The sequence below is a fragment of the Oncorhynchus masou genome, chromosome 18 (genome assembly GCF_036934945.1).
Source record: "Oncorhynchus masou masou isolate Uvic2021 chromosome 18, UVic_Omas_1.1, whole genome shotgun sequence".
Taxonomy (NCBI): Eukaryota; Metazoa; Chordata; class Actinopteri; order Salmoniformes; family Salmonidae; genus Oncorhynchus; species Oncorhynchus masou.
This window is the reverse complement of record NC_088229.1, coordinates 2,401,513-2,427,181: the sequence shown is the minus strand read 5'-3', so window position 1 is coordinate 2,427,181 and position 25,669 is coordinate 2,401,513. Positions and strand designations below refer to the sequence as shown.

The 25,669-nt window shown below is 46.2% G+C and overlaps 1 protein-coding gene across 1 annotated transcript in view; it reads right to left on the bottom strand.

Annotated features, from left to right (window-relative positions):
• Positions 1–25,669, bottom strand: part of camkvl (CaM kinase-like vesicle-associated, like) — a 167,214-nt gene that overhangs the window by 23,508 nt on the left and 118,037 nt on the right. Inside the window, exons 8-10 of the mRNA XM_064922112.1 lie at positions 7,643–7,779; positions 1,128–1,206; positions 260–347 (exon numbers count right to left, since the gene is read on the bottom strand). Coding sequence (XP_064778184.1) covers positions 260–347; positions 1,128–1,206; positions 7,643–7,779 — 304 coding nt within the window. The remainder of the gene's footprint in view (positions 1–259; positions 348–1,127; positions 1,207–7,642; positions 7,780–25,669) is intronic.

Sequence of the window (25,669 nt, the reverse complement as noted above, 5' to 3'; positions counted from 1 at the left end):
TAGAGATCTCAGTGGGGTCATGATTTGACCTTGTTACATAGAGATCCCAGTGGGGTCATAATTTGACCTTGTTACATAGAGATCCCAGTGGGGTCATGATTTGACCTTGTTCCTTAGAGATCCCGGTGGGGTCATGATTCGACCCTGTTCCTTAGAGATCTCAGTGGGGTCATGATTCGACCCTGTTCCTTAGAGTTACCAGTTGTCTTGAAAGCACCAATAGAGATAAAACATGTGTGAATGCGAGGAGGATTCTTACCCTCCATTTGGCCTTAGCAAAGTTCTTCTCAAACTGGGCACACACTCCCTCCTTCAGGTTCTTCTCCGAGGCCCCGCTACCAGCAATCCTGACCGACAGAAACAGAAACATGTTAACGACAACGTTCATTGAGTTAGTGTGTGTGTGTGTGGGAAGCAGAGTGTCTTATGTTTTCATGATGAGACTGTCTACTAAATAGTGTGTGTGTGTGTCTGTTTGTGTGTGTGTGTCTGTGTTAGTGTGAGTGTGTGTCTGTGTGAGTGTGTGTGTGTTAGTGTGTGTGTGTGTGTCTCTGTTAGTGTGTGTGTGTGTGTGTCTCTGTTAGTGTGTGAGTGTGTGTCTCTGTTAGTGTGTGTGTGTGTGTGTGTGTGTGTGTGTGTGTGTGTGTGTGTGTGTGTGTGTGTGTGTGTGTTAGTGTGTGTGTTAGTGTGTGAGTGTGTGTGTTAGTGTGTGTGTGTGTGTCTCTGTTAGTGTGTGTGTGTGTGTGTCTCTGTTAGTGTGTGAGTGTGTGTCTCTGTTAGTGTGTGTGTGTGTGTGTGTTAGTGTGTGTGTGTGTGTGTTAGTGTGTGTGTGTGTGTCTCTGTTAGTGTGTGAGTGTGTGTCTCTGTTAGTGTGTGTGTGTGTGTGTGTTAGTGTGTGTGTGTTAGTGTGTGTGTGTGTGTGTGTGTGTTAGTGTGTGTGTTAGTGTCTCTGTTAGTGTGTGTGTGTGTGTCTCTGTTAGTGTGTGTCTCTGTTAGTGTGAGTGTGTGTGTGTGTGTTAGTGTGTGTGTGTGTGTCTCTGTTAGTGTGTGTGTGTGTCTCTGTTAGTGTGTGAGTGTGTGTCTCTGTTAGTGTGTGTTAGTGTGTGTGTTAGTGTGTGTGTGCTCACCACTTGTGTACGAGAGCATCTGTTGCTGTGATTCTCAGCATCTGGTCCACCTCCATCAGTCTACACACCAACTCCTTAGCTGAGAGGGGGAGAGAGAGGATGTGCAGGACAGTAAGTCGTTGTTATGTACCTGCACTACATTACCCTCTCTAGTGGACCTGCACTACATTACCCCCTCTAGTGGCCCTACACTACATTACCCCCTCTAGTGGACCTGCACTACATTACCCACTCTAGTGGCCCTACACTACATTACCCCCTCTAGTGGACCTGCACTACATTACCCCCTCTAGTGGCCATACACTACATTACCCCCTCTAGTGGACCTGCACTACATTACCCCCCTCTAGTGGACATACACTAAATTACCCCCTCTGGTGGACCTGCACTACATTACTACCCTCTAGTAGACATGCACTGCATTACCCCCTCTAGTGGACCTGCACAACATTACCCCCTCTAGTGGACCTGCACTACATTAGCCCCTTCTAGTGGACCTGCACTACATTACCCCCCTCTAGTGGACCTGCACTACATTACCCCCTCTAGTGGACCTGCACTGCATTACCCCCTCTAGAGGACCTGCACTGCATTACCCCCTCTAGTGGACCAACACTACAGTACCCCTCTAGTGGACATACACTCCATTACCCCCATCGAGTGGACCTGCACTGCATTACCCCCTCTAGTGGACAAACACAACATTACCCCCCTCTAGTGGACCTGCACTACATTACCCCCTCTAGTGGACCTGCACTGCATTACCCCCTCTAGTGGACATGCACTGCATTACCCCTCTAGTGGACCTGCACTACTTTTACCCCCTCTAGTGGACCTGCTCCACATTACCCCCCTCTAGTGGGCCTGCATTGCATTACCCCCGCTAGTGGACCTGCACTGAATTACTCCCTCTAGTGGACCTGCACTACATTACCCCCCTCTAGTGGACCTGCACTACATTGCCCCCCTCTAGTGGACCTGCACTACATTACCCCCCTCTAGTGGACCTGCACTGCATTACCCCCCTCTAGTGGACCTGCACAACATTACCCCCTCTAGTGGACCTGCACTACATTTGCCCCTTCTCGTGGACCTGTACAACATTACCCCCTCTAGTGGATCTGCACTACATTACCCCCCTCTAGTGGACCTGCACTACATTACCCCCCTCTAGTGGACTTACAGTAAATTACCCCCTCTAGTGGACCTGCACTGAATTAGCCCCCTCTAGTGGATCTGCACAACATTACCCCCTCTAGTGGACCTGCACTACATTGGCCCCTTCTCGTGGACCTGCACTACATTACCCCCCTCTAGTGGACTTACACTAAATTACCCCCCTCTAGTGGACCTGCACCATATTACTCCCTTCTGTTGGACCTGCACCATATTACTCCCCTCTAGTGGACCTGCACCATATTACCCCCTCTAGTGGACCTGCACCATATTACTCGCTTCTGTTGGACCTGCACCATATTACTCCCCTCTAGTGGACCTGCACTACATTACTCCCTTCTGTTGGACCTGCACCACATTACTCCCTTCTGTTGGACCTGCACCATATTACTCCCCTCTAGTGGACCTGCACCATATTACTCCCCTCTAGTGGACCTGCACTGCATTACCCCCTCTAGTGGACCTGCACCACATTACCCCCTCTAGGGGACCTGCACCATATTACTCCCTTCTGTTGGACCTGCACCATATTACTCCCCTCTAGGGGACCTGCACCATATTACCCCCTCTAGGGGACCTGCACCATATTACTCCCTTCTGGTGGATCTGCACCATATTACTCCCTCTAGTGGACCTGCACCACATTACCCCCTCTAGTGGACCTGCACTTCATTACCCCCTCTAGGGGACCTGCACTGCATTACCCCCTCTAGTGGATCTGCACCATATTACTCCCTTCTGTTGGACCTGCACCATATTACTCCCCTCTAGTGGACCTGCACCACATTACCCCCTCTAGTGGACCTGCACTTCATTACCCCCTCTAGTGGACCTGCACTGCATTACCCCCTCTAGTGGACCTGCACCATATTACTCCCCTCTAGTGGACCTGCACTGCATTGCCCCCTCTAGTGGACCTGCACTGCATTACCCCCTCTATTGGACCTGCACTACATTACTCCCTCTGGTGGACCTGCACTACATTACCCCCCTCTAGTGGACCTGCACTACATTGCCCCCTCTAGTGGACATAAAATACATTACCCCCTCTAGTGGACATGACTACATTACCCCCTCTAGTGGACCAACACTACATTACCCCCCTCTAGTGGACATGCACTGCATTACCCCCTCTAGTGGACCTGCACTACATTGCCCCCCTCTAGTGGACATGCACTGCATTACCCCCCTCTAGTGGACATGCACTGCATTACCCCCTATATTGGACCTGCACCACATTACTCCCTCTGGTGGACCTGCACTACATTACCCCCTCTAGTTGACCTGCACTGCATTACCCCATATAGTGGACCTACACTGCATTACCCCCCTCTAGTGGACATGCACTGCATTACCCCCTCTAGTGGACCTGAACTACATTACCCCATCTAGTGGACCTGCACTACATTAGCCCCTTCTAGTGGACATACACTAAATTACCCCCTCTGGTGGACCTGCACTACATTACTACCCTCTAGTAGACATGCACTGCATTACCCCCCCTAGTGGACCTGCACAACATTACCCCCTCTAGTGGACCTGCACTACATTAGCCCCTTCTAGTGGACCTGCACTACATTACCCCCCTCTAGTGGACCTGCACTACATTACCCCCTCTAGAGGACCTGCACTGCATTACCCCCTCTAGTGGACCAACACTACAGTACCCCTCTAGTGGACATACACTCCATTACCCCCATCGAGTGGACCTGCACTGCATTACCCCCTCTAGTGGACAAACACAACATTACCCCCCTCTAGTGGACCTGCACTACATTACCCCCCTCTAGTGGACTTACACTAAATTAACCCCCTCTTGTGGACCTGCACTACATTGCCCCACTCTAGTGGACCTGCACTGCATTACCCCCTCTCGTGGACCTGCACTGCATTACCCCCTCTCGTGGACCTGCACTGCATTACCCCCTCTAGTGGACATGCACTGCATTACCCCTCTAGTGGACCTGCACTACTTTTACCCCCTCTAGTGGACCTGCTCCACATTACCCCCCTCTAGTGGGCCTGCATTGCATTACCCCCGCTAGTGGACCTGCACTGAATTACTCCCTCTAGTGGACCTGCACTACATTACCCCCCTCTAGTGGACCTGCACTACATTGCCCCCTCTAGTGGACCTGCACTACATTACCCCCCTCTAGTGGACCTGCACTGCATTACCCCCCTCTAGTGGACCTGCACAACATTACCCCCTCTAGTGGACCTGCACTACATTTGCCCCTTCTCGTGGACCTGTACAACATTACCCCCTCTAGTGGATCTGCACTACATTACCCCCCTCTAGTGGACCTGCACTACATTACCCCCCTCTAGTGGACTTACAGTAAATTACCCCCTCTAGTGGACCTGCACTGAATTAGCCCCCTCTAGTGGATCTGCACAACATTACCCCCTCTAGTGGACCTGCACTACATTGGCCCCTTCTCGTGGACCTGCACTACATTACCCCCCTCTAGTGGACTTACACTAAATTACCCCCCTCTAGTGGACCTGCACCACATTACCCCCTCTAGTGGACCTGCACTACATTACCCCCTCTAGTGGACCTGCACTACATTGTCCCCCTCTAGTGGACCTGCACCACATTACCCCTCTAGGGGACCTGCACCATATTACTCCCTTCTGTTGGACCTGCACCATATTACTCCCCTCTAGTGGATCTGCACCATATTACTCCCTTCTGTTGGACCTGCACCATATTACTCCCCTCTAGTGGATCTGCACCACATTACCCCCTCTAGTGGACCTGCACTTCATTACCCCCTCTAGTGGACCTGCACTGCATTGTCCCCCTCTAGTGGACCTGCACTGCATTACCCCCTCTAGTGGACCTGCACCATATTACTCCCCTCTAGTGGACCTGCACTGCATTGCCCCCTCTAGTGGACCTGCACTGCATTACCCCCTCTATTGGACCTGCACTACATTACTCCCTCTGGTGGACCTGCACTACATTACCCCCCTCTAGTGGACCTGCACTACATTACCCACTCTAGTGGACATAAAATACATTACCCCCTCTAGTGGACATGACTACATTACCCCCTCTAGTGGACCAACACTACGTTACCCCCCTCTAGTGGACCTGCACTGCATTACCCCCTCTAGTGGACCTGCACTACATTGCCCCCCTCTAGTGGACATGCACTGCATTACCCCCCTCTAGTGGACATGCACTGCATTACCCCCTATATTGGACCTGCACCACATTACTCCCTCTGGTGGACCTGCACTACATTACCCCCTCTAGTTGACCTGCACTGCATTACCCCATCTAGTGGACCTACACTGCATTACCCCCCTCTAGTGGACATGCACTGCATTACCCCCTCTAGTGGACCTGAACTACATTACCCCATCTAGTGGACCTGCACTACATTAGCCCCTTCTAGTGGACCTGCACAACATTACCCCCTCTAGTGGACCTGCACTACATTAGCCCCTTCTAGTGGACCTGCACTACATTACCCCCTCTAGTGGACCTGCACTACATTACTCCCTCTAATGGACCTGCACTACATTACCCCCTCTAGTGGACCTACGCTGCATTGCCCCCCTCTAGTGGACCTGCACTACATTACCCCCTCTAGTGGTTGTTTCTACACTACCCCCTCTAGTGGTTGTCTTTACATTGACCCTCTAGTGGTTGTCTCTACATTACCCCCTCTAGTGGTTGTCTCTACATTACCGCCTCTAGTGGTTGTCTCTACATTTCTCCCTCTAGTGGTTTTCTCCACATTACCGCCTCTAGTGGTTTTTCAACATTACCCCCTCTAGTGGTTGTCTCTACACTACCCCCTCTAGTGGTTGTCTCTACACTACCCCCTCTAGTTGTTGTCCCTACATTACCCCCTCTAGTGGTTGTCTACATTTCCCCCTCTAGTGGTTGTCTCTAAACTACCCCCTCTAGTGGTTGTCTTTACATTACCCCCTCCAGTGGTTGTCTCTACACTACCCCCTCTAGTGGTTGTCTTTACATTACCCCCTCTAGTGGTTTCTCTACATTACCCCCTCTAGTGGTTTTTCAACATTACCCCCTCTAGTGGTTGTCTCTACACTACCCCCTCTAGTTGTTGTCTCTACACTACCCCCTCTAGTTGTTGTCTCTACATGACCCCATCTAGTGGTTGTCTCTACATGACCCACTCTAGTGGTTGTCTCTACATTACCCACTCTAGTGGTTGTCTCTACATTACCCCCTCTAGTGGTTGTCTCAAACATTTAACATTTTTGGTAATTTATAACAGGGGTTTCCAACCCTGGTCCTCCGGAGTTGGGCTGTTGGGGGTACCGGAGTTGGGCTGTTGGGGGAACTGGAGTTGGGCTGTTGGGGGTACTGGAGTTGGGCTGTTGGGGGTACTGGAGGACTGGAGTTGGGCTGTTGGGGGTACTGAAGGACCGGAGTTGGGCTGTTGGGGGTACTGGACGACCGGAGTTGGGCTGTTGGGGGTACTGGAGGACTGGAGTTGGGCTGTTGGGGGGACTGGAGTTGGGCTGTTGGGGGGACTGGAGTTGGGCTGTTGGGGCAACTGGAGGACTGGAGTTGGGCTGTTGGGGGGACTGGAGGAGGGCTGTTGGGGGTACTGGAGGACCGGAGTTGGGGGTACTGGAGTTGGGCAGTTGGGGGTACTGGAGGACCGGAGTTGGTCTGTTGGGGGTACTGGAGTTGGGCTGTTGGGGGTACTGGAGGACTGAGTTGGGCTGTTGGGGGGACTGGAGGACTGAGTTGGGCTGTTGGGGGGACTGGAGGACTGAGTTGGGCTGTTGGGGGTACTGGATGACCGGAGTTGGGCTGTTGGGGGACTGGAGTTGGGCTGTTGGGGGACTGGAGGACTGAGTTGGGCTGTTGGGGGGACTGGAGGACTGAGTTGGGCTGTTGGGGGGACTGGAGGACTGAGTTGGGCTGTTGGGGGGACTGGAGTTGGGCTGTTGGGGGGACTGGAGGACTGAGTTGGGCTGTTGGGGGGACTGGAGGACTGAGTTGGGCTGTTGGGGGGACTGGAGGACTGAGTTGGGCTGTTGGGGGTACTGGATGACCGGAGTTGGGCTGTTGGGGGGACTGGAGTTGGGCTGTTGGGGGGACTGGAGGACTGAGTTGGGCTGTTGGGGGGACTGGAGGACCGGAGTTGCTGATTTAGCAGACACTCGTTTCATCCAGAGCGACTAATTGTGCAACGAAGGATCACAAACGAAGACAAGCTTTATATCACAGTCAGTTCTGGCAGGTAAAAACCTTTGTCAAAACAAGCAGCTATCAGGGACATCCGTGTTCGTGCATTATAGGTACCACAGAAAGAAGTCATTTCTTCAGAGTTGTGTACCTGGAACAGAGATGTCGTCCCAGTAGGGAGCGTCAAACTCAAACTCCCCGGCTACGATACGACAGAAGATGATCCGGTTGTGAAGGTCTGTGTCCTCTTCTTCTGTCTCATCGTAGAACGGAGGATTCCCCGACAGACTGAGAACGGAGACAAAACATGATGTAGAAACATCATTTGCATCAGACACATTTGCAGTAGTCATTCTCAAACTAAATCATTTAAGTAACCAATATTTTTACTAATAATGATAAGTTACTACTAGGGACAGGACTAGTCATTATGATGTTATTACTGGGGACAGGACTAGTCATTATGATGTTACTACTGGGGACAGGACTAGTCATTATGATGTTACTACTGGGGACAGGACTAGTCATTATGATGTTATTACTGGGGACAGGACTAGTCATTATGATGTTATTACTGGGGACAGGACTAGTCATTATGATGTTATTACTGGGGACAGGACTAGTCACTATGATGTTATTACTGGGGACAGGACTAGTCATTATGATGTTATTACTGGAGACAGGACTAGTCATTATGATGTTATTACTGGGGACAGGACTAGTCATTATGATGTTACTACTGGGGACAGGACTAGTCATTATGATGTTATTACTGGGGACAGGACTAGTCATTATGATGTTACTACTGGGGACAGGACTAGTCATTATGATGTTACTACTGGGGACAGGACTAGTCATTATGATGTTATTACTGGGGACAGGACTAGTCATTATGATGTTACTACTGGGGACAGGACTAGTCATTATGATGTTACTACTGGGGACAGGACTAGTCATTATGATGTTATTACTGGGGACAGGACTAGTCATTATGATGTTATTACTGGGGACAGGACTAGTCATTATGATGTTACTACTGGGGACAGGACTAGTCATTATGATGTTATTACTGGGGACAGGACTAGTCATTATGATGTTATTACTGGGGACAGGACTAGTCATTATGATGTTACTACTGGGGACAGGACTAGTCATTATGATGTTACTACTGGGGACAGGACTAGTCATTATGATGTTATTACTGGGGACAGGACTAGTCATTATGATGTTATTACTGGGGACAGGACTAGTCATTATGATGTTACTACTGGGGACAGGACTAGTCATTATGATGTTATTACTGGGGACAGGACTAGTCATTATGATGTTATTACTGGGGACAGGACTAGTCATTATGATGTTACTACTGGGGACAGGACTAGTCATTATGATGTTATTACTGGGGACAGGACTAGTCATTATGATGTTATTACTGGGGACAGGACTAGTCATTATGATGTTACTACTGGGGACAGGACTAGTCATTATGATGTTACTACTGGGGACAGGACTAGTCATTATGATGTTACTACTGGGGACAGGACTAGTCATTATGATGTTATTACTGGGGACAGGACTAGTCATTATGATGTTATTACTGGGGACAGGACTAGTCATTATGATGTTACTACTGGGGACAGGACTAGTCATTATGATGTTATTACTGGGGACAGGACTAGTCATTATGATGTTATTACAGGGGACAGGACTAGTCATTATGATGTTATTACTGGGGACAGGACTAGTCATTATGATGTTATTACTGGGGACAGGACTAGTCATTATGATGTTATTACTGGGGACAGGACTAGTCATTATGATGTTATTACTGGGGACAGGACTAGTCATTATGATGTTATTACTGGGGACAGGACTAGTCATTATGATGTTATTACTGGAGACAGGACTAGTCATTATGATGTTATTACTGGGGACAGGACTAGTCATTATGATGTTACTACTGGGGACAGGACTAGTCATTATGATGTTATTAATGGGGACAGGACTAGTCATTATGATGTTACTACTGGGGACAGGACTAGTCATTATGATGTTATTACTGGGGACAGGACTAGTCATTATGATGTGTTATTACTGGGGACAGGACTAGTCATTATGATGTTACTACTGGGGACAGGACTAGTCATTATGATGTTACTACTGGGGACAGGACTAGTCATTATGATGTTATTACTGGAGACAGGACTAGTCATTATGATGTTATTACTGGGGACAGGACTAGTCATTATGATGTTATTACTGGGGACAGGACTAGTCACTATGATGTTACTACTGGGGACAGGACTAGTCATTATGATGTTATTACTGGGGACAGGACTAGTCATTATGATGTTATTACTGGGGACAGGACTAGTCATGATATTACTGGGGACAGGACTAGTCACTATGATGTTATTACTGGGGACAGGACTAGTCATTATGATGTTATTACTGGGGACAGGACTAGTCATTATGATGTTATTACTGGGGACAGGACTAGTCACTATGATGTTACTACTGGGGACAGGACTAGTCATTATGATGTTATTACTGGGGACAGGACTAGTCATTATGATGTTATTACTGGGGACAGGACTAGTCATTATGATGTTATTACTGGGGACAGGACTAGTCATTATGATGTTATTACTGGGGACAGGATTAGTCATTATGATGTTACTACTGGGGACAGGACTAGTCATTATGATGTTACTACTGGGGACAGGACTAGTCATTATGATGTTATTACTGGGGACAGGACTAGTCATTATGATGTTATTACTGGGGACAGGACTAGTCATTATGATGTTATTACTGGGGACAGGACTAGTCATTATGATGTTACTACTGGGGACAGGACTAGTCATTATGATGTTATTACTGGAGACAGGACTAGTCATTATGATGTTATTACTGGGGACAGGACTAGTCATTATGATGTTATTACTGGGGACAGGACTAGTCATTATGATGTTATTACTGGGGACAGGACTAGTCATTATGATGTTATTACTGGGGACAGGACTAGTCATTATGATGTTACTACTGGGGACAGGACTAGTCATTATGATGTTACTACTGGGGACAGGACTAGTCATTATGATGTTACTACTGGGGACAGGACTAGTCATTATGATGTTATTACTGGGGACAGGACTAGTCATTATGATGTTATTACTGGGGACAGGACTAGTCATTATGATGTTACTACTGGGGACAGGACTAGTCATTATGGTGTTATTACTGGGGACAGGACTAGTCATTATGATGTTACTACTGGGGACAGGACTAGTCATTATGATGTTACTACTGGGGACAGGACTAGTCATTATGATGTGTTATTACTGGGGACAGGACTAGTCATTATGATGTTATTACTGGGGACAGGACTAGTCATTATGATGTTACTACTGGGGACAGGACTAGTCATTATGGTGTTATTACTGGGGACAGGACTAGTCATTATGATGTTACTACTGGGGACAGGACTAGTCATTATGGTGTTATTACTGGGGACAGGACTAGTCATTATGGTGTTATTACTGGGGACAGGACTAGTCATTATGATGTTATTACTGGGGACAGGACTAGTCATTATGATGTTATTACTGGGGACAGGACTAGTCATTATGATGTTATTACTGGGGACAGGACTAGTCATTATGATGTTACTACTGGGGACAGGACTAGTCATTATGATGTTATTACTGGGGACAGGACTAGTCATTATGATGTGTTACTACTGGGGACAGGACTAGTCATTATGATGTTACTACTGGAGACAGGACTAGTCATTATGATGTTATTACTGGGGACAGGACTAGTCATTATGATGTTACTACTGGAGACAGGACTAGTCATTATGATGTTATTACTGGGGACAGGACTAGTCATTATGATGTTATTACTGGGGACAGGACTAGTCATTATGATGTTATTACTGGGGACAGGACTAGTCATTATGATGTTATTACTGGGGACAGGACTAGTCATTATGATGTTACTACTGGGGACAGGACTAGTCATTATGATGTTACTACTGGGGACAGGACTAGTCATTATGATGTTACTACTGGGGACAGGACTAGTCATTATGATGTTACTACTGGGGACAGGACTAGTCATTATGATGTTACTACTGGAGACAGGACTAGTCATTATGATGTTATTACTGGGGACAGGACTAGTCATTATGATGTTACTACTGGGGACAGGACTAGTCATTATGATGTTATTACTGGGGACAGGACTAGTCATTATGATGTTACTACTGGGGACAGGACTAGTCATTATGATGTTATTACTGGGGACAGGACTAGTCATTATGATGTTATTACTGGGGACAGGACTAGTCATTATGATGTTATTACTGGGGACAGGACTAGTCATTATGATGTTATTACTGGGGACAGGACTAGTCATTATGATGTTACTACTGGAGACAGGACTAGTCATTATGATGTTATTACTGGGGACAGGACTAGTCATTATGATGTTATTACTGGGGACAGGACTAGTCACTATGATGTTATTACTGGGGACAGGACTAGTCATTATGATGTTACTACAGGGGACAGGACTAGTCATTATGATGTTATTACTGGGGACAGGACTAGTCATTATGATGTTACTACTGGGGACAGGACTAGTCATTATGATGTTATTACTGGGGACAGGACTAGTCATTATGATGTTATTACTGGGGACAGGACCAGTCATTATGATGTTACTACTGGAGACAGGACTAGTCATTATGATGTTACTACTGGGGACAGGACTAGTCATTATGATGTTATTACTGGGGACAGGACTAGTCATTATGATGTTATTACTGGGGACAGGACTAGTCATTATGATGTTACTACTGGGGACAGGACTTGTCATTATGATGTTATTACTGGGGACAGGACTAGTCATTATGATGTTATTACTGGGGACAGGACTAGTCATTATGATGTTATTACTGGGGACAGGACTAGTCATTATGATGTTATTACTGGGGACAGGACTAGTCATTATGATGTTACTACTGGGGACAGGACTAGTCATTATGATGTTATTACTGGGGACAGGACTAGTCATTATGATGTTATTACTGGGGACAGGACTAGTCATTATGATGTTATTACTGGGGACAGGACTAGTCATTATGATGTTACTACTGGGGACAGGACTAGTCATTATGATGTTATTACTGGGGACAGGACTAGTCATTATGATGTTATTACTGGGGACAGGACTAGTCATTATGATGTTATTACTGGGGACAGGACTAGTCATTATGATGTAACTACTGGGGACAGGACTAGTCATTATGATGTTACTACTGGGGACAGGACTAGTCATTATGATGTTATTACTGGGGACAGGACTAGTCATTATGATGTTATTACTGGGGACAGGACTAGTCATTATGATGTTATTACTGGGGACAGGACTAGTCATTATGATGTTACTACTGGGGACAGGACTAGTCATTATGATGTTATTACTGGGGACAGGACTAGTCATTATGATGTTATTACTGGGGACAGGACGAGTCATTATGATGTTATTACTGGGGACAGGACTAGTCATTATGATGTTACTGGGGACAGGACTAGTCATTATGATGTTACTGGGGACAGGACTAGTCATTATGATGTTATTACTGGGGACAGGACTAGTCATTATGATGTTACTGGGGACAGGACTAGTCATTATGATGTGTTACTACTGGGGACAGGACTAGTCATTATGATGTTATTACTGGGGACAGGACTAGTCATTATGATGTTATTACTGGGGACAGGACTAGTCATTATGATGTGTTATTACTGGGGACAGGACTAGTCATTATGATGTTATTACTGGGGACAGGACTAGTCATTATGATGTTACTGGGGACAGGACTAGTCATTATGATGTGTTATTACTGGGGACAGGACTAGTCATTATGATGTTATTACTGGGGACAGGACTAGTCATTATGATGTTATTACTGGGGACAGGACTAGTCATTATGATGTGTTATTACTGGGGACAGGACTAGTCATTATGATGTTATTACTGGGGACAGGACTAGTCATTATGATGTTACTGGGGACAGGACTAGTCATTATGATGTTACTACTGCGGACAGGACTAGTCATTATGATGTTATTACTGGGGACAGGACTAGTTACTATGATGTTATTACTGGGGACAGGACTAGTCATTATGATGTTATTACTGGGGACAGGACTAGTCATTATGATGTTATTACTGGGGACAGGACTAGTCATTATGATGTTATTACTGGGGACAGGACTAGTCATTATGATGTTATTACTGGGGACAGGACTAGTCATTATGATGTTATTACTGGGGACAGGACTAGTCATTATGATGTTATTACTGGGGACAGGACTAGTCATTATGATGTTACTACTGGGGACAGGACTAGTCATTATGATGTTATTACTGGGGACAGGACTAGTCATTATGATGTTATTACTGGGGACAGGACTAGTCATTATGATGTTACTGGGGACAGGACTAGTCATTATGATGTGTTATTACTGGAGACAGGACTAGTCATTATGATGTTACTGGGGACAGGACTAGTCATTATGATGTTATTACTGGAGACAGGACTAGTCATTATGATGTTATTACTGGGGACAGGACTAGTCATTATGATGTTATTACTGGGGACAGGACTAGTCATTATGATGTTACTACTGGGGACAGGACTAGTCATTATGATGTTATTACTGGGGACAGGACTAGTCATTATGATGTTATTACTGGGGACAGGACTAGTCATTATGATGTTACTACTGGGGACAGGACTAGTCATTATGATGTTACTACTGGGGACAGGACTAGTCATTATGATGTTATTACTGGGGACAGGACTAGTCATTATGATGTGTTACTACTGGGGACAGGACTAGTCATTATGATGTTACTACTGGAGACAGGACTAGTCATTATGATGTTACTACTGGGGACAGGACTAGTCATTATGATGTTACTGGGGACAGGACTAGTCATTATGATGTTATTACTGGGGACAGGACTAGTCATTATGATGTTACTGGGGACAGGACTAGTCATTATGATGTTATTACTGGGGACAGGACTAGTCACTATGATGTTATTACTGGGGACAGGACTAGTCATTATGATGTTACTACTGGGGACAGGACTAGTCATTATGATGTTATTACTGGGGACAGGACTAGTCATTATGATGTTACTACTGGGGACAGGACTAGTCATTATGATGTTACTACTGGGGACAGGACTAGTCATTATGATGTTATTACTGGGGACAGGACTAGTCATTATGATGTTATTACTGGGGACAGGACTAGTCATTATGATGTTATTACTGGGGACAGGACTAGTCATTATGATGTTATTACTGGGGACAGGACTAGTCATTATGATGTTATTACTGGGGACAGGACTAGTCATTATGATGTTATTACTGGGGACAGGACTAGTCATTATGATGTTACTACTGGGGACAGGACTAGTCATTATGATGTTATTACTGGGGACAGGACTAGTCATTATGATGTTATTACTGGGGACAGGACTAGTCATTATGATGTTACTACTGGAGACAGGACTAGTCATTATGATGTTACTACTGGGGACAGGACTAGTCATTATGATGTTATTACTGGGGACAGGACTAGTCATTATGATGTTATTACTGGGGACAGGACTAGTCACTATGATGTTATTACTGGGGACAGGACTAGTCATTATGATGTTACTACTGGGGACAGGACTAGTCATTATGATGTTATTACTGGGGACAGGACTAGTCATTATGATGTTACTACTGGGGACAGGACTAGTCATTATGATGTTATTACTGGGGACAGGACTAGTCATTATGATGTTATTACTGGGGACAGGACTAGTCATTATGATGTTACTACTGGGGACAGGACTAGTCATTATGATGTTATTACTGGGGACAGGACTAGTCATTATGATGTTACTACTGGGGACAGGACTAGTCATTATGATGTTATTACTGGGGACAGGACTAGTCATTATGATGTTACTACTGGGGACAGGACTAGTCATTATGATGTTACTACTGGGGACAGGACTAGTCATTATGATGTGTTACTACTGGGGACAGGACTAGTCATTATGATGTTATTACTGGGGACAGGACTAGTCATTATGATGTTATTACTGGGGACAGGACTAGTCATTATGATGTTATTACTGGGGACAGGACTAGTCATTATGATGTTACTACTGGGGACAGGACTAGTCATTATGATGTTATTACTGGGGACAGGACTAGTCATTATGATGTTACTACTGGGGACAGGACTAGTCATTATGATGTTATTACTGGGGACAGGACTAGTCATTATGATGTTACTACTGGGGACAGGACTAGTCATTATGATGTTATTACTGGGGACAGGACTAGTCATTATGATGTTATTACTGGGGACAGGACTAGTCATTATGATGTTATTACTGGGGACAGGACTAGTCATTATGATGTTATTACTGGGGACAGGACTAGTCATTATGATGTTACTGGGGACAGGACTAGTCATTATGATGTTACTACTGGGGACAGGACTAGTCATTATGATGTTACTACTGGGGACAGGACTAGTCATTATGATGTTATTACTGGGGACAGGACTAGTCATTATGATGTTACTACTGGGGACAGGACTAGTCATTATGATGTTACTACTGGAGACAGGACTAGTCATTATGATGTTATTACTGGGGACAGGACTAGTCATTATGATGTTATTACTGGGGACAGGACTAGTCATTATGATGTTACTACTGGGGACAGGACTAGTCATTATGATGTTACTACTGGGGACAGGACTAGTCATTATGATGTTATTACTGGGGACAGGACTAGTCATTATGATGTTACTACTGGGGACAGGACTAGTCATTATGATGTTATTACTGGGGACAGGACTAGTCATTATGATGTTATTACTGGGGACAGGACTAGTCACTATGATGTTATTACTGGGGACAGGACTAGTCATTATGATGTTACTACTGGGGACAGGACTAGTCATTATGATGTTATTACTGGGGACAGGACTAGTCATTATGATGTTACTACTGGGGACAGGACTAGTCATTATGATGTTATTACTGGGGACAGGACTAGTCATTATGATGTTATTACTGGGGACAGGACTAGTCATTATGATGTTACTACTGGGGACAGGACTAGTCATTATGATGTTATTACTGGGGACAGGACTAGTCATTATGATGTTACTACTGGGGACAGGACTAGTCATTATGATGTTATTACTGGGGACAGGACTAGTCATTATGATGTTACTACTGGGGACAGGACTAGTCATTATGATGTTACTACTGGGGACAGGACTAGTCATTATGATGTGTTACTACTGGGGACAGGACTAGTCATTATGATGTTATTACTGGGGACAGGACTAGTCATTATGATGTTATTACTGGGGACAGGACTAGTCATTATGATGTTATTACTGGGGACAGGACTAGTCATTATGATGTTACTACTGGGGACAGGACTAGTCATTATGATGTTATTACTGGGGACAGGACTAGTCATTATGATGTTACTACTGGGGACAGGACTAGTCATTATGATGTTATTACTGGGGACAGGACTAGTCATTATGATGTTACTACTGGGGACAGGACTAGTCATTATGATGTTATTACTGGGGACAGGACTAGTCATTATGATGTTATTACTGGGGACAGGACTAGTCATTATGATGTTATTACTGGGGACAGGACTAGTCATTATGATGTTATTACTGGGGACAGGACTAGTCATTATGATGTTACTGGGGACAGGACTAGTCATTATGATGTTACTACTGGGGACAGGACTAGTCATTATGATGTTACTACTGGGGACAGGACTAGTCATTATGATGTTATTACTGGGGACAGGACTAGTCATTATGATGTTACTACTGGGGACAGGACTAGTCATTATGATGTTACTACTGGAGACAGGACTAGTCATTATGATGTTATTACTGGGGACAGGACTAGTCATTATGATGTTATTACTGGGGACAGGACTAGTCATTATGATGTTACTACTGGAGACAGGACTAGTCATTATGATGTTACTACTGGGGACAGGACTAGTCATTATGATGTTATTACTGGGGACAGGACTAGTCATTATGATGTTATTACTGGGGACAGGACTAGTCATTATGATGTTATTACTGGGGACAGGACTAGTCATTATGATGTTATTACTGGGGACAGGACTAGTCATTATGATGTTATTACTGGGGACAGGACTAGTCATTATGATGTTATTACTGGGGACAGGACTAGTCATTATGATGTTATTACTGGGGACAGGACTAGTCATTATGATGTTATTACTGGGGACAGGACTAGTCATTATGATGTTATTACTGGGGACAGGACTAGTCATTATGATGTTATTACTGGGGACAGGACTAGTCATTATGATGTTATTACTGGGGACAGGACTAGTCATTATGATGTTATTACTGGGGACAGGACTAGTCATTATGATGTTATTACTGGGGACAGGACTAGTCATTATGATGTTATTACTGGGGACAGGACTAGTCATTATGATGTTACTACTGGGGACAGGACTAGTCATTATGATGTTATTACTGGGGACAGGACTAGTCATTATGATGTTATTACTGGGGACAGGACTAGTCATTATGATGTTATTACTGGGGACAGGACTAGTCATTATGATGTTATTACTGGGGACAGGATGAGATCTGTCTTTGTAAAAAAAAATGTTGTGGTCAAGAAGAGAGCGAGACATATACTCAAAAAAATAAACATCCCTTTTTCAGGACCCTGTCATTCAAAGATAATCCGTAGAAATCCAAGTAACTTCACACATCTTCATTGTAAAGGGTTTACTTTTTTGGATAGAGGGCAGCATTTTCACTTTTGGATGAATAGCCCAGAGTGAACTACCTCTGTAACGTCTTTCTTCTGTTGAAGGAGGAGCGGACCAAATTGCAGCGTGGTACTTTTGAGTCACATTTATTGAAGAACAAAAAAACACGAACAATACAAAAACAACAAACAGAAACGTGAAAACCTAAACAGTCCTATCTGGTGAAGACACAGAGACAGGAACAACCACCCACGAAATACTCAAAGAATATGGCTACCTAAATATGGTTCCCAATCAGAGACAACGATAATCACCTGACTCTGATTGAGAACCGCCTCAGGCAGCCATAGACTATGCTATACACCCACCACAAATAAACCCATGTCACACCCTGGCCTGACCCAATAAATCAAGATAAACATAATAAATATAGACCAGGGCGTGACAACCTCCTCCTCTGTCCCAGATGCTAATATATGCATAGTATTAGTAGTATTGGATAGAAAACACTCTGAAGTTCTAAAACTGTTTGAATGATGTCTGTGATTATAACAGAACTCATTTGGCAGGCGAAAACCTGAGAAAAATCCAACCAGGAAGTTGGAAATCTGTCTATGGGGTCAAGTTGCACTTCCTAAGGCTTCCAATAGATGTAAACCATCTTTAGAATCTTGTTTCAGGGTTCTATTATAAATGAGGGGCTCATGAGAGCTGTTTGAGTCAGTGGTCTGGCAGAGTGTCTCAATCTCGTGACACACGCTCCCGACAGAGTTACCTCTCGTTCCAGTGCTTTTCTTCAGACAATGGAATTCTCCAGTTGGAACCTTATTGATGATTTATGTTAAAAACATCCTAAAGATCGATTCCATACATCGCTTGACATGTTTCTAAGACCTGTAACGGAACTTTTCGAGTTTTTGTCTGGACGAAGTGTTCGTGCCTCATGAAGATGGATTACTGGGCTGAACATGCTAACAACAAGTGGCTATTGAACTTTATGGAACAAATCAGTCACAATGTCAAATCAGTCATTTATTGTCAAACTGGGATTCCTGGGAGTGCCTTCTGATGAAGATCATCAAAGGTAAGTGTATATTTATAATGTTATTTCTAACCTGTTGACTCCAACATGGTGGATATTTCTTTGGCTGGATTGGGCTCTGAGCGCCGTACTCAGATTATGCTTTTTCCGTAAAGTAAAAAAAAAATCTGACAGCATTTGCATTAAGGAGAAGTCTATCTCTAATTCTGTGAATAACACGTATCTTTTATCAATGTTTATAATGACTATTTCTGCAAAATCACTGGATGTTTTGGCATCAAAACATTACTGAACGTAAAGCGCCAACGTATACTGAGATTTTTTGATATAAATATGCACATTATCGAACAAAACATACATGTATTGTGTAACATGATGTCCTATGAGTGCCATCTGATGAAGATCATCAAAGGTTAGTGATTAATTTGAGCGATATTTCCGCCTTTTGTTACTCCTATATTTGGCTGGAAAAATGGCTGTGTTTTTTTTACTTGGCTTTGACCTAACATAATCATATGTTGACGACGAAGAAACGGCCTACAGAGAGGTGGTAGCCAACGACGACGAAACAGCCTACAAGAGAGGTGGTAGCCAACGACGACGAAACGGCCTACAGAGAAGTGGTAGCCAACGACGACGAAACGGCCTACAGAGAGGTGGTAGCCAACGACGACGAAACGGCCTACAGAGAGGTGGTAGCCAACGACAACGAAACGGCCTACAGAGAGGTGGTAGCCAACGACGACGAAACGGCCTACAGAAGTGTTTCTGGTCTATTTACTTGGTCAGGTTCTTTATTTTTTTTACCTTTTTGGGGTGTTACAAGTAAACTCAGCAAAAAAAGAAAAGTACCTTTTTCAGGACCATGTCTTTCAAAGATAATTCATAAAAATCCAAATAACTTCACAGATCTTCATTGTAAAGGGTTTAAACACTGTTTCCCATGCTTGTTCAATGAACCATAAACAATTAATGAACATGCACCTGTGGAACGGTTGTTAAGACACTAACAGCTTACAGACGGTAGGCAATTATGGTCAAAGATATGAAAACTTAGGACACTAAAGAGGCCTCTCTACTGACTCTGAAAAACACCATTATAAAGATGCCAAGGGTCTCTGCTCATCTGTGTGAACGTGCCTTAGGCATACTGCAAGGAGCCATGAGGACTGCAGATGTGGCCAGGGAATTAAATTGCACTGTCCGTACTGTGAGACGCCTAAGACAGCGCTACAGGGAGACAGGACGGACAGTTGATTGTCCTCGCAGTGGCAGACAACATAACACCTGCACAGGATCGGTACATCCGTACACCAAACCTGCGTGACAGGTATAGGATGGCAACAACAACTGCCCAAGTTACACCAGGAACACACATTCCCTCCATCAGTGCTCAGACTGTCCGCAATAGGCTGAGAGAGGCTGGACTGAGGGCTTGTAGGCCTGTTGTAAGGCAGGTCCTCACCAGACATCACCGGCAACAATGTAGCCTATGGGCACAAACCCACCGTCGCTGGACCAGACAGGACTGGCAAAAAGTGCTCTTCATTGACGAGTCATGTTTTTTTCTCACCAGGGGTGATGGTCGGATTCGCGTTTATCATCGAAGGAATGAGTGTTACACCGAGGCCTGTACTCTGGAGCAGGATCGATTTGGAGGTGTAGAGTCCATCATGGTCTGGGGTAGTGTGTGACAGCATCATGGAACTGAGCTTGTTGTCATTGCAGACAATCTCAACGCTGTGCGTATAGAGGGAAGACATCCTCCTCCCTCATGTGGTATCCTTCCTGCAGGCTCATCCTGACATGACCCTCCAGCATGACAATGCCACCAGCCATACTGCTCGTTCTGTGAGTGACTTTCTGCAAGACAGGAATGTCAGTGTTCTGCCATGGCCAGCAAAGAAACCGGATTTCAATCCCATTGAGCACGTCTGGGACCTGTTGGATCGGAGGGTGAGGGCAAGGGCCATTCCCCCCAGAAATGTCTGGGACCTGTTGGATCGGAGGGTGAGGGCAAGGGCCATTCCCCCCAGAAATGTCCGGGAACTTGCAAGTGCCTTGGTGGAAGAGTGGGGTAACATCTCACAGCAAGACCTGGCAAATCTGGTGCAGTCCATGAGGAGGAGATGCCCTGCAGTACTTAATGCAGCTGGTGGCCACACCAGATACTGACTGTTACTTTTGATTTTGACCCCCCTTTGTTCAGGGACACATTATTCCATTTCTGTTAGTCACATGTCTGTGGACCTTGTTCAGTTTATGTCTCAGTTGTTGAATCTTATGTTCATACAAATATTTAAATAGGTTCAGTTTGCTGAAAATAAATGCAGTTGACAGTGAGAGGACGTTTCTTTTTTTGCTGAGTTTAGATGAGTACTGAATTGCATGGCCTCTAAAGGCACATTTAAAAGTGTCCCATACAATAAGGGGATCTGCTGTACCTAATGTTATGTCTGAAAAATGTCAGTTATGTCAGGATTTGGCCAGGGTTGTTCCGGGTTTTGGTCACTAGATGCCCCCATTGTGCTTTTTGACCTTATGTTTTTTCCCTTGTTCCCCATTATTATTTGCACCTGTACCTCGTTTTTCCCCTGATTGTATTTAAACCCTTAGTTTCCCTCAGTTCTGTGCTCTGTGTTTGTATGTTAGCACCCAGCCCTAGTGTTCTGTGTTTTCCTGTCGATTCCGGTGGATGCTCTTGTGGAATTCTGTTTTTGTTTTTGAGTGTCTCTTGAGGCTTTTTTGTGCTATTCCTACCACCTTTTGGATTTGCCATTTTTGTATTTAAGGACTTCTCCTTTTTACTTTATTAAATACACCGTCTTAAGTACTGCTGTGTCTGCCTCATCTTCTGGGTTCTGCTGACTATTCGTGGCTCAGTTGGTTAAGTGACTGTTTCTCACTCCGGAGACCCAGATTCGTAACCGGGTCCTGACAGAAACACAGAGCCAAAAATGAACCCAGAGGCAGCCAGTTCCCAGGACCTTTTTGCCATGCTGTCCCACCACCAGGAGACTGTCCAACGCCACGAAGCCACCCTGGTTCAGCAAGAGGCCTTAATGGCTAGACATTCTCATCTTCTGTCAGAGATGCTGACTTCCATTAAGCAAATATCTGATCGTCTTACCCCGGCAACAGTTCCCGTCCCAGTACCTCAGATTCACGTACCCATGGCAGTTAACCCCCTGGCTGAACCTCGTCTTCCACCTCCCCAACGGTTCTCAGGTGATCCAAGTGCTTGTAAAGGGTTTCTCACCCAATGTTCTCTCTCCTTTGAGCTACAACCCTCGTCGTTTCCCACCGACCGGTCTAAGATCGCTTATATCATCACCCTGCTGTCGGGAAAAGCCCTGGCCTGGGCTACTGCTGTGTGGGATGCCCATAGTTCCTGCTGTGCCAGCTACTCTGCCTTTGCTGAGGAATTCAAACGAGTGTTTCAAGGTCCAAGCAGTGGTTCTGACTCAGCCAAACAGCTCCTGACTCTCCACCAAGGTTGGCGCAGCGTGACGGACTATGCCATCCAGTTCCGCACGGTGGCAGCAGCAAGTGGCTGGAACAACGAGGCGCTCACGGTGTGCTTTCTGAAAGGCCTTTCCGACACTATCCAAGATGAACTGGCCACTCGGGAACCACCGGACAATCTCGAGTCCCTGATCAAGTTGGCCTCACGCATTGACCAGCGTCTGAGAGAGAGAGAACTCAACCGTAGACCTCTAGCCCCTATCAGTCCCAGCTCCGAGTCCCCACCTTTATCCTCGCTGGCTCCATCGGAACCCATGCAGATTGGACGCATCTCCCAGGCTGAGAGAGACCGCCGGATGAGGGAGCGACGCTGTCTATATTGCGGCAAACCGGGCCATTTCCGTTCCACGTGTCCCGGGCTCCAGGGAAACGCTCTGTCCCGTACAGACCGGGGGAACTGTAACGGGAAACATAACCTCCTCCCATCCGTCCAACTCCCGTCTGCTCATTCCAGTCACCCTCTCCTGGGACAACCACAAGCTTCACCTTCAAGCCTTGGTAGACTCTGGAGCCGCAGGTAACTTCATGGATGGTGTCTGGGCGAAGGAGAATGGCGTTCCCTCTGAACCTCTAAGTGAACCCATGAGGGTCACTACATTGGATGGAAGCCCTTTGGGATCTGGACTTGTCACTCATGTCACTACCTCCTTGCGACTTTCAGTTTCACAACACCAGGAATTGATGAACTTTCATTTGATCTCCTGTTCCGAGTTCCCTCTCGTCCTTGGATACCCCTGGCTTCACAGCCATAACCCTCACATCGACTGGTCTGTGGGCACTATCAAGCAGTGGGGTCCTACGTGCCAAGCTACTTGTATTTTCCAGAATTCCCCGAGTTCTACTCCCGAGTCTTTAGAATGCATCGACCTGACCCGAGTTCCCGAGTGTTACCATGACCTCAAACTGGTGTTTAGCAAACAGAGGGCCACCATGCTACCACCCCATAGACCTTACGATTGCCCCATCGACCTGTTTCCGGGCACTTGCCCCCCCAGGGGTCGGATCTTTTCCCTATCTCCACCCGAACGAGCTGCTATGGATACCTACATCAAGGACGCTCTGGAAGCAGGCCTCATGCGTCCATCCACCTCCCCGGCGGGAGCAGGGTTTTTCTTTGTGGCCAAGAAAGACGGTGGATTACGTCCTTGCATCGACTACCGGGGACTCAATGCCATAACCGTCCGTAACCGTTACCCGCTACCCCTTATGGCCACAGCCTTCGAGCTGCTCCAGGAAGCAGTTGTTTTCACTAAGCTTGACCTGCGGAACGCATACCATCTTGTGCGGATCAGACCTGGTGACGAGTGGAAGACCGCTTTCAACACGCCTACTGGTCACTATGAATACTTGGTGATGCCCTTCGGCCTGACCAACGCCCCAGCGGTGTTCCAAGCGCTCATAAACGATGTGCTTAGGGATATGCTTAACATATTTGTGTTCGTTTACTTGGATGACATCCTCATCTTTTCGAGCTCCCTTCAAGAACACACTAAGCATGTCAGACAAGTACTCAAACGCCTCCTGGACAGCCATCTGTACGTTAAGCCGGAAAAATGTGAATTCCATTCATCCCGAGTACAATTCCTGGGATTTGTAGTGGAACCCGGTCGAGTCCAAATGGACCCCAGGAAGGTAGGGGCGGTAGCGGATTGGCCCACCCCCAAATCCGTTAAGGAAGTTCAGCGTTTCCTGGGCTTCACAAACTTTTACCGCAAGTTCATCAAGAACTTCAGCTTGGTGGCAGCCCCTCTCTCAGCTTTAACCAAGGGTGGCAATGCAAGGTTTTTGTGGGGAAGAGAAGCTGAGACGGCCTTCCAAGGACTCAAGCAGCGCGTTCTCTCTGCTCCCATCCTGATACTACCGACTACGGATGAACCATTTGTGGTGGAGGTAGACGCATCAGAGGTTGGTGTTGGAGCTGTCCTGTCTCAGAGGGGTGAAGACAAGAAGCTTCGTCCGTGCGCTTTCTTCTCACACCGGCTTACCCCGACTGAGAGGAACTACGATGTGGGGGATCGTGAACTCCTAGCGGTTAAGATGGCATTGAAGGAATGGAGACACTGGCTCGAGGGGGCTTCTCACCCGTTTCAAGTGCTTACGGACCACAAAAATCTGGAGTATATCCAGCAGGCGAAGCGGTTGAACTCTAGACAAGCTAGATGGTCTCTTTTCTTCAATCGATTCCAGTTTATCCTCACCTATCGGCCCGGGTCGAAGAATCTCAAACCGGATGCCCTGTCCCGAGTCTACGCTCCTGCCATTCGAGATGACACGGACATGCCTGTCCTTCCTGCTGCTAAGATTGTGGCTCCGATCTCGTGGCAAGTTGAGGATACCGTGAGACGTGCTCAAGCTAGCGAACCGGACCCGAAAGGAGGTCCTGCCAATCGGTTGTTTGTCCCCAAGGCAGTGAGGACTCAGGTCCTTCTGTGGGGGCACTCCTCTCGCCTCACCTGTCATCCGGGCGTAGGTCGCACCTTGGAGTTCATCCAGCGTAAGTTCTGGTGGCCTACCATAAGAGAAGACGTTGCCACTTTCGTCAATGCCTGTCCCGTGTGCTGCCAGGGCAAATCTTCTCACCTCCGCCCTCAAGAACTCCTTCACCCTTTACCTGTTCCCCAAAGACCCTGGTCCCATATCTCATTGGACTTTATTACTGGACTTCCTCCATCCCATGGCAATACTACTATCCTAGTCATAATCGACAGGTT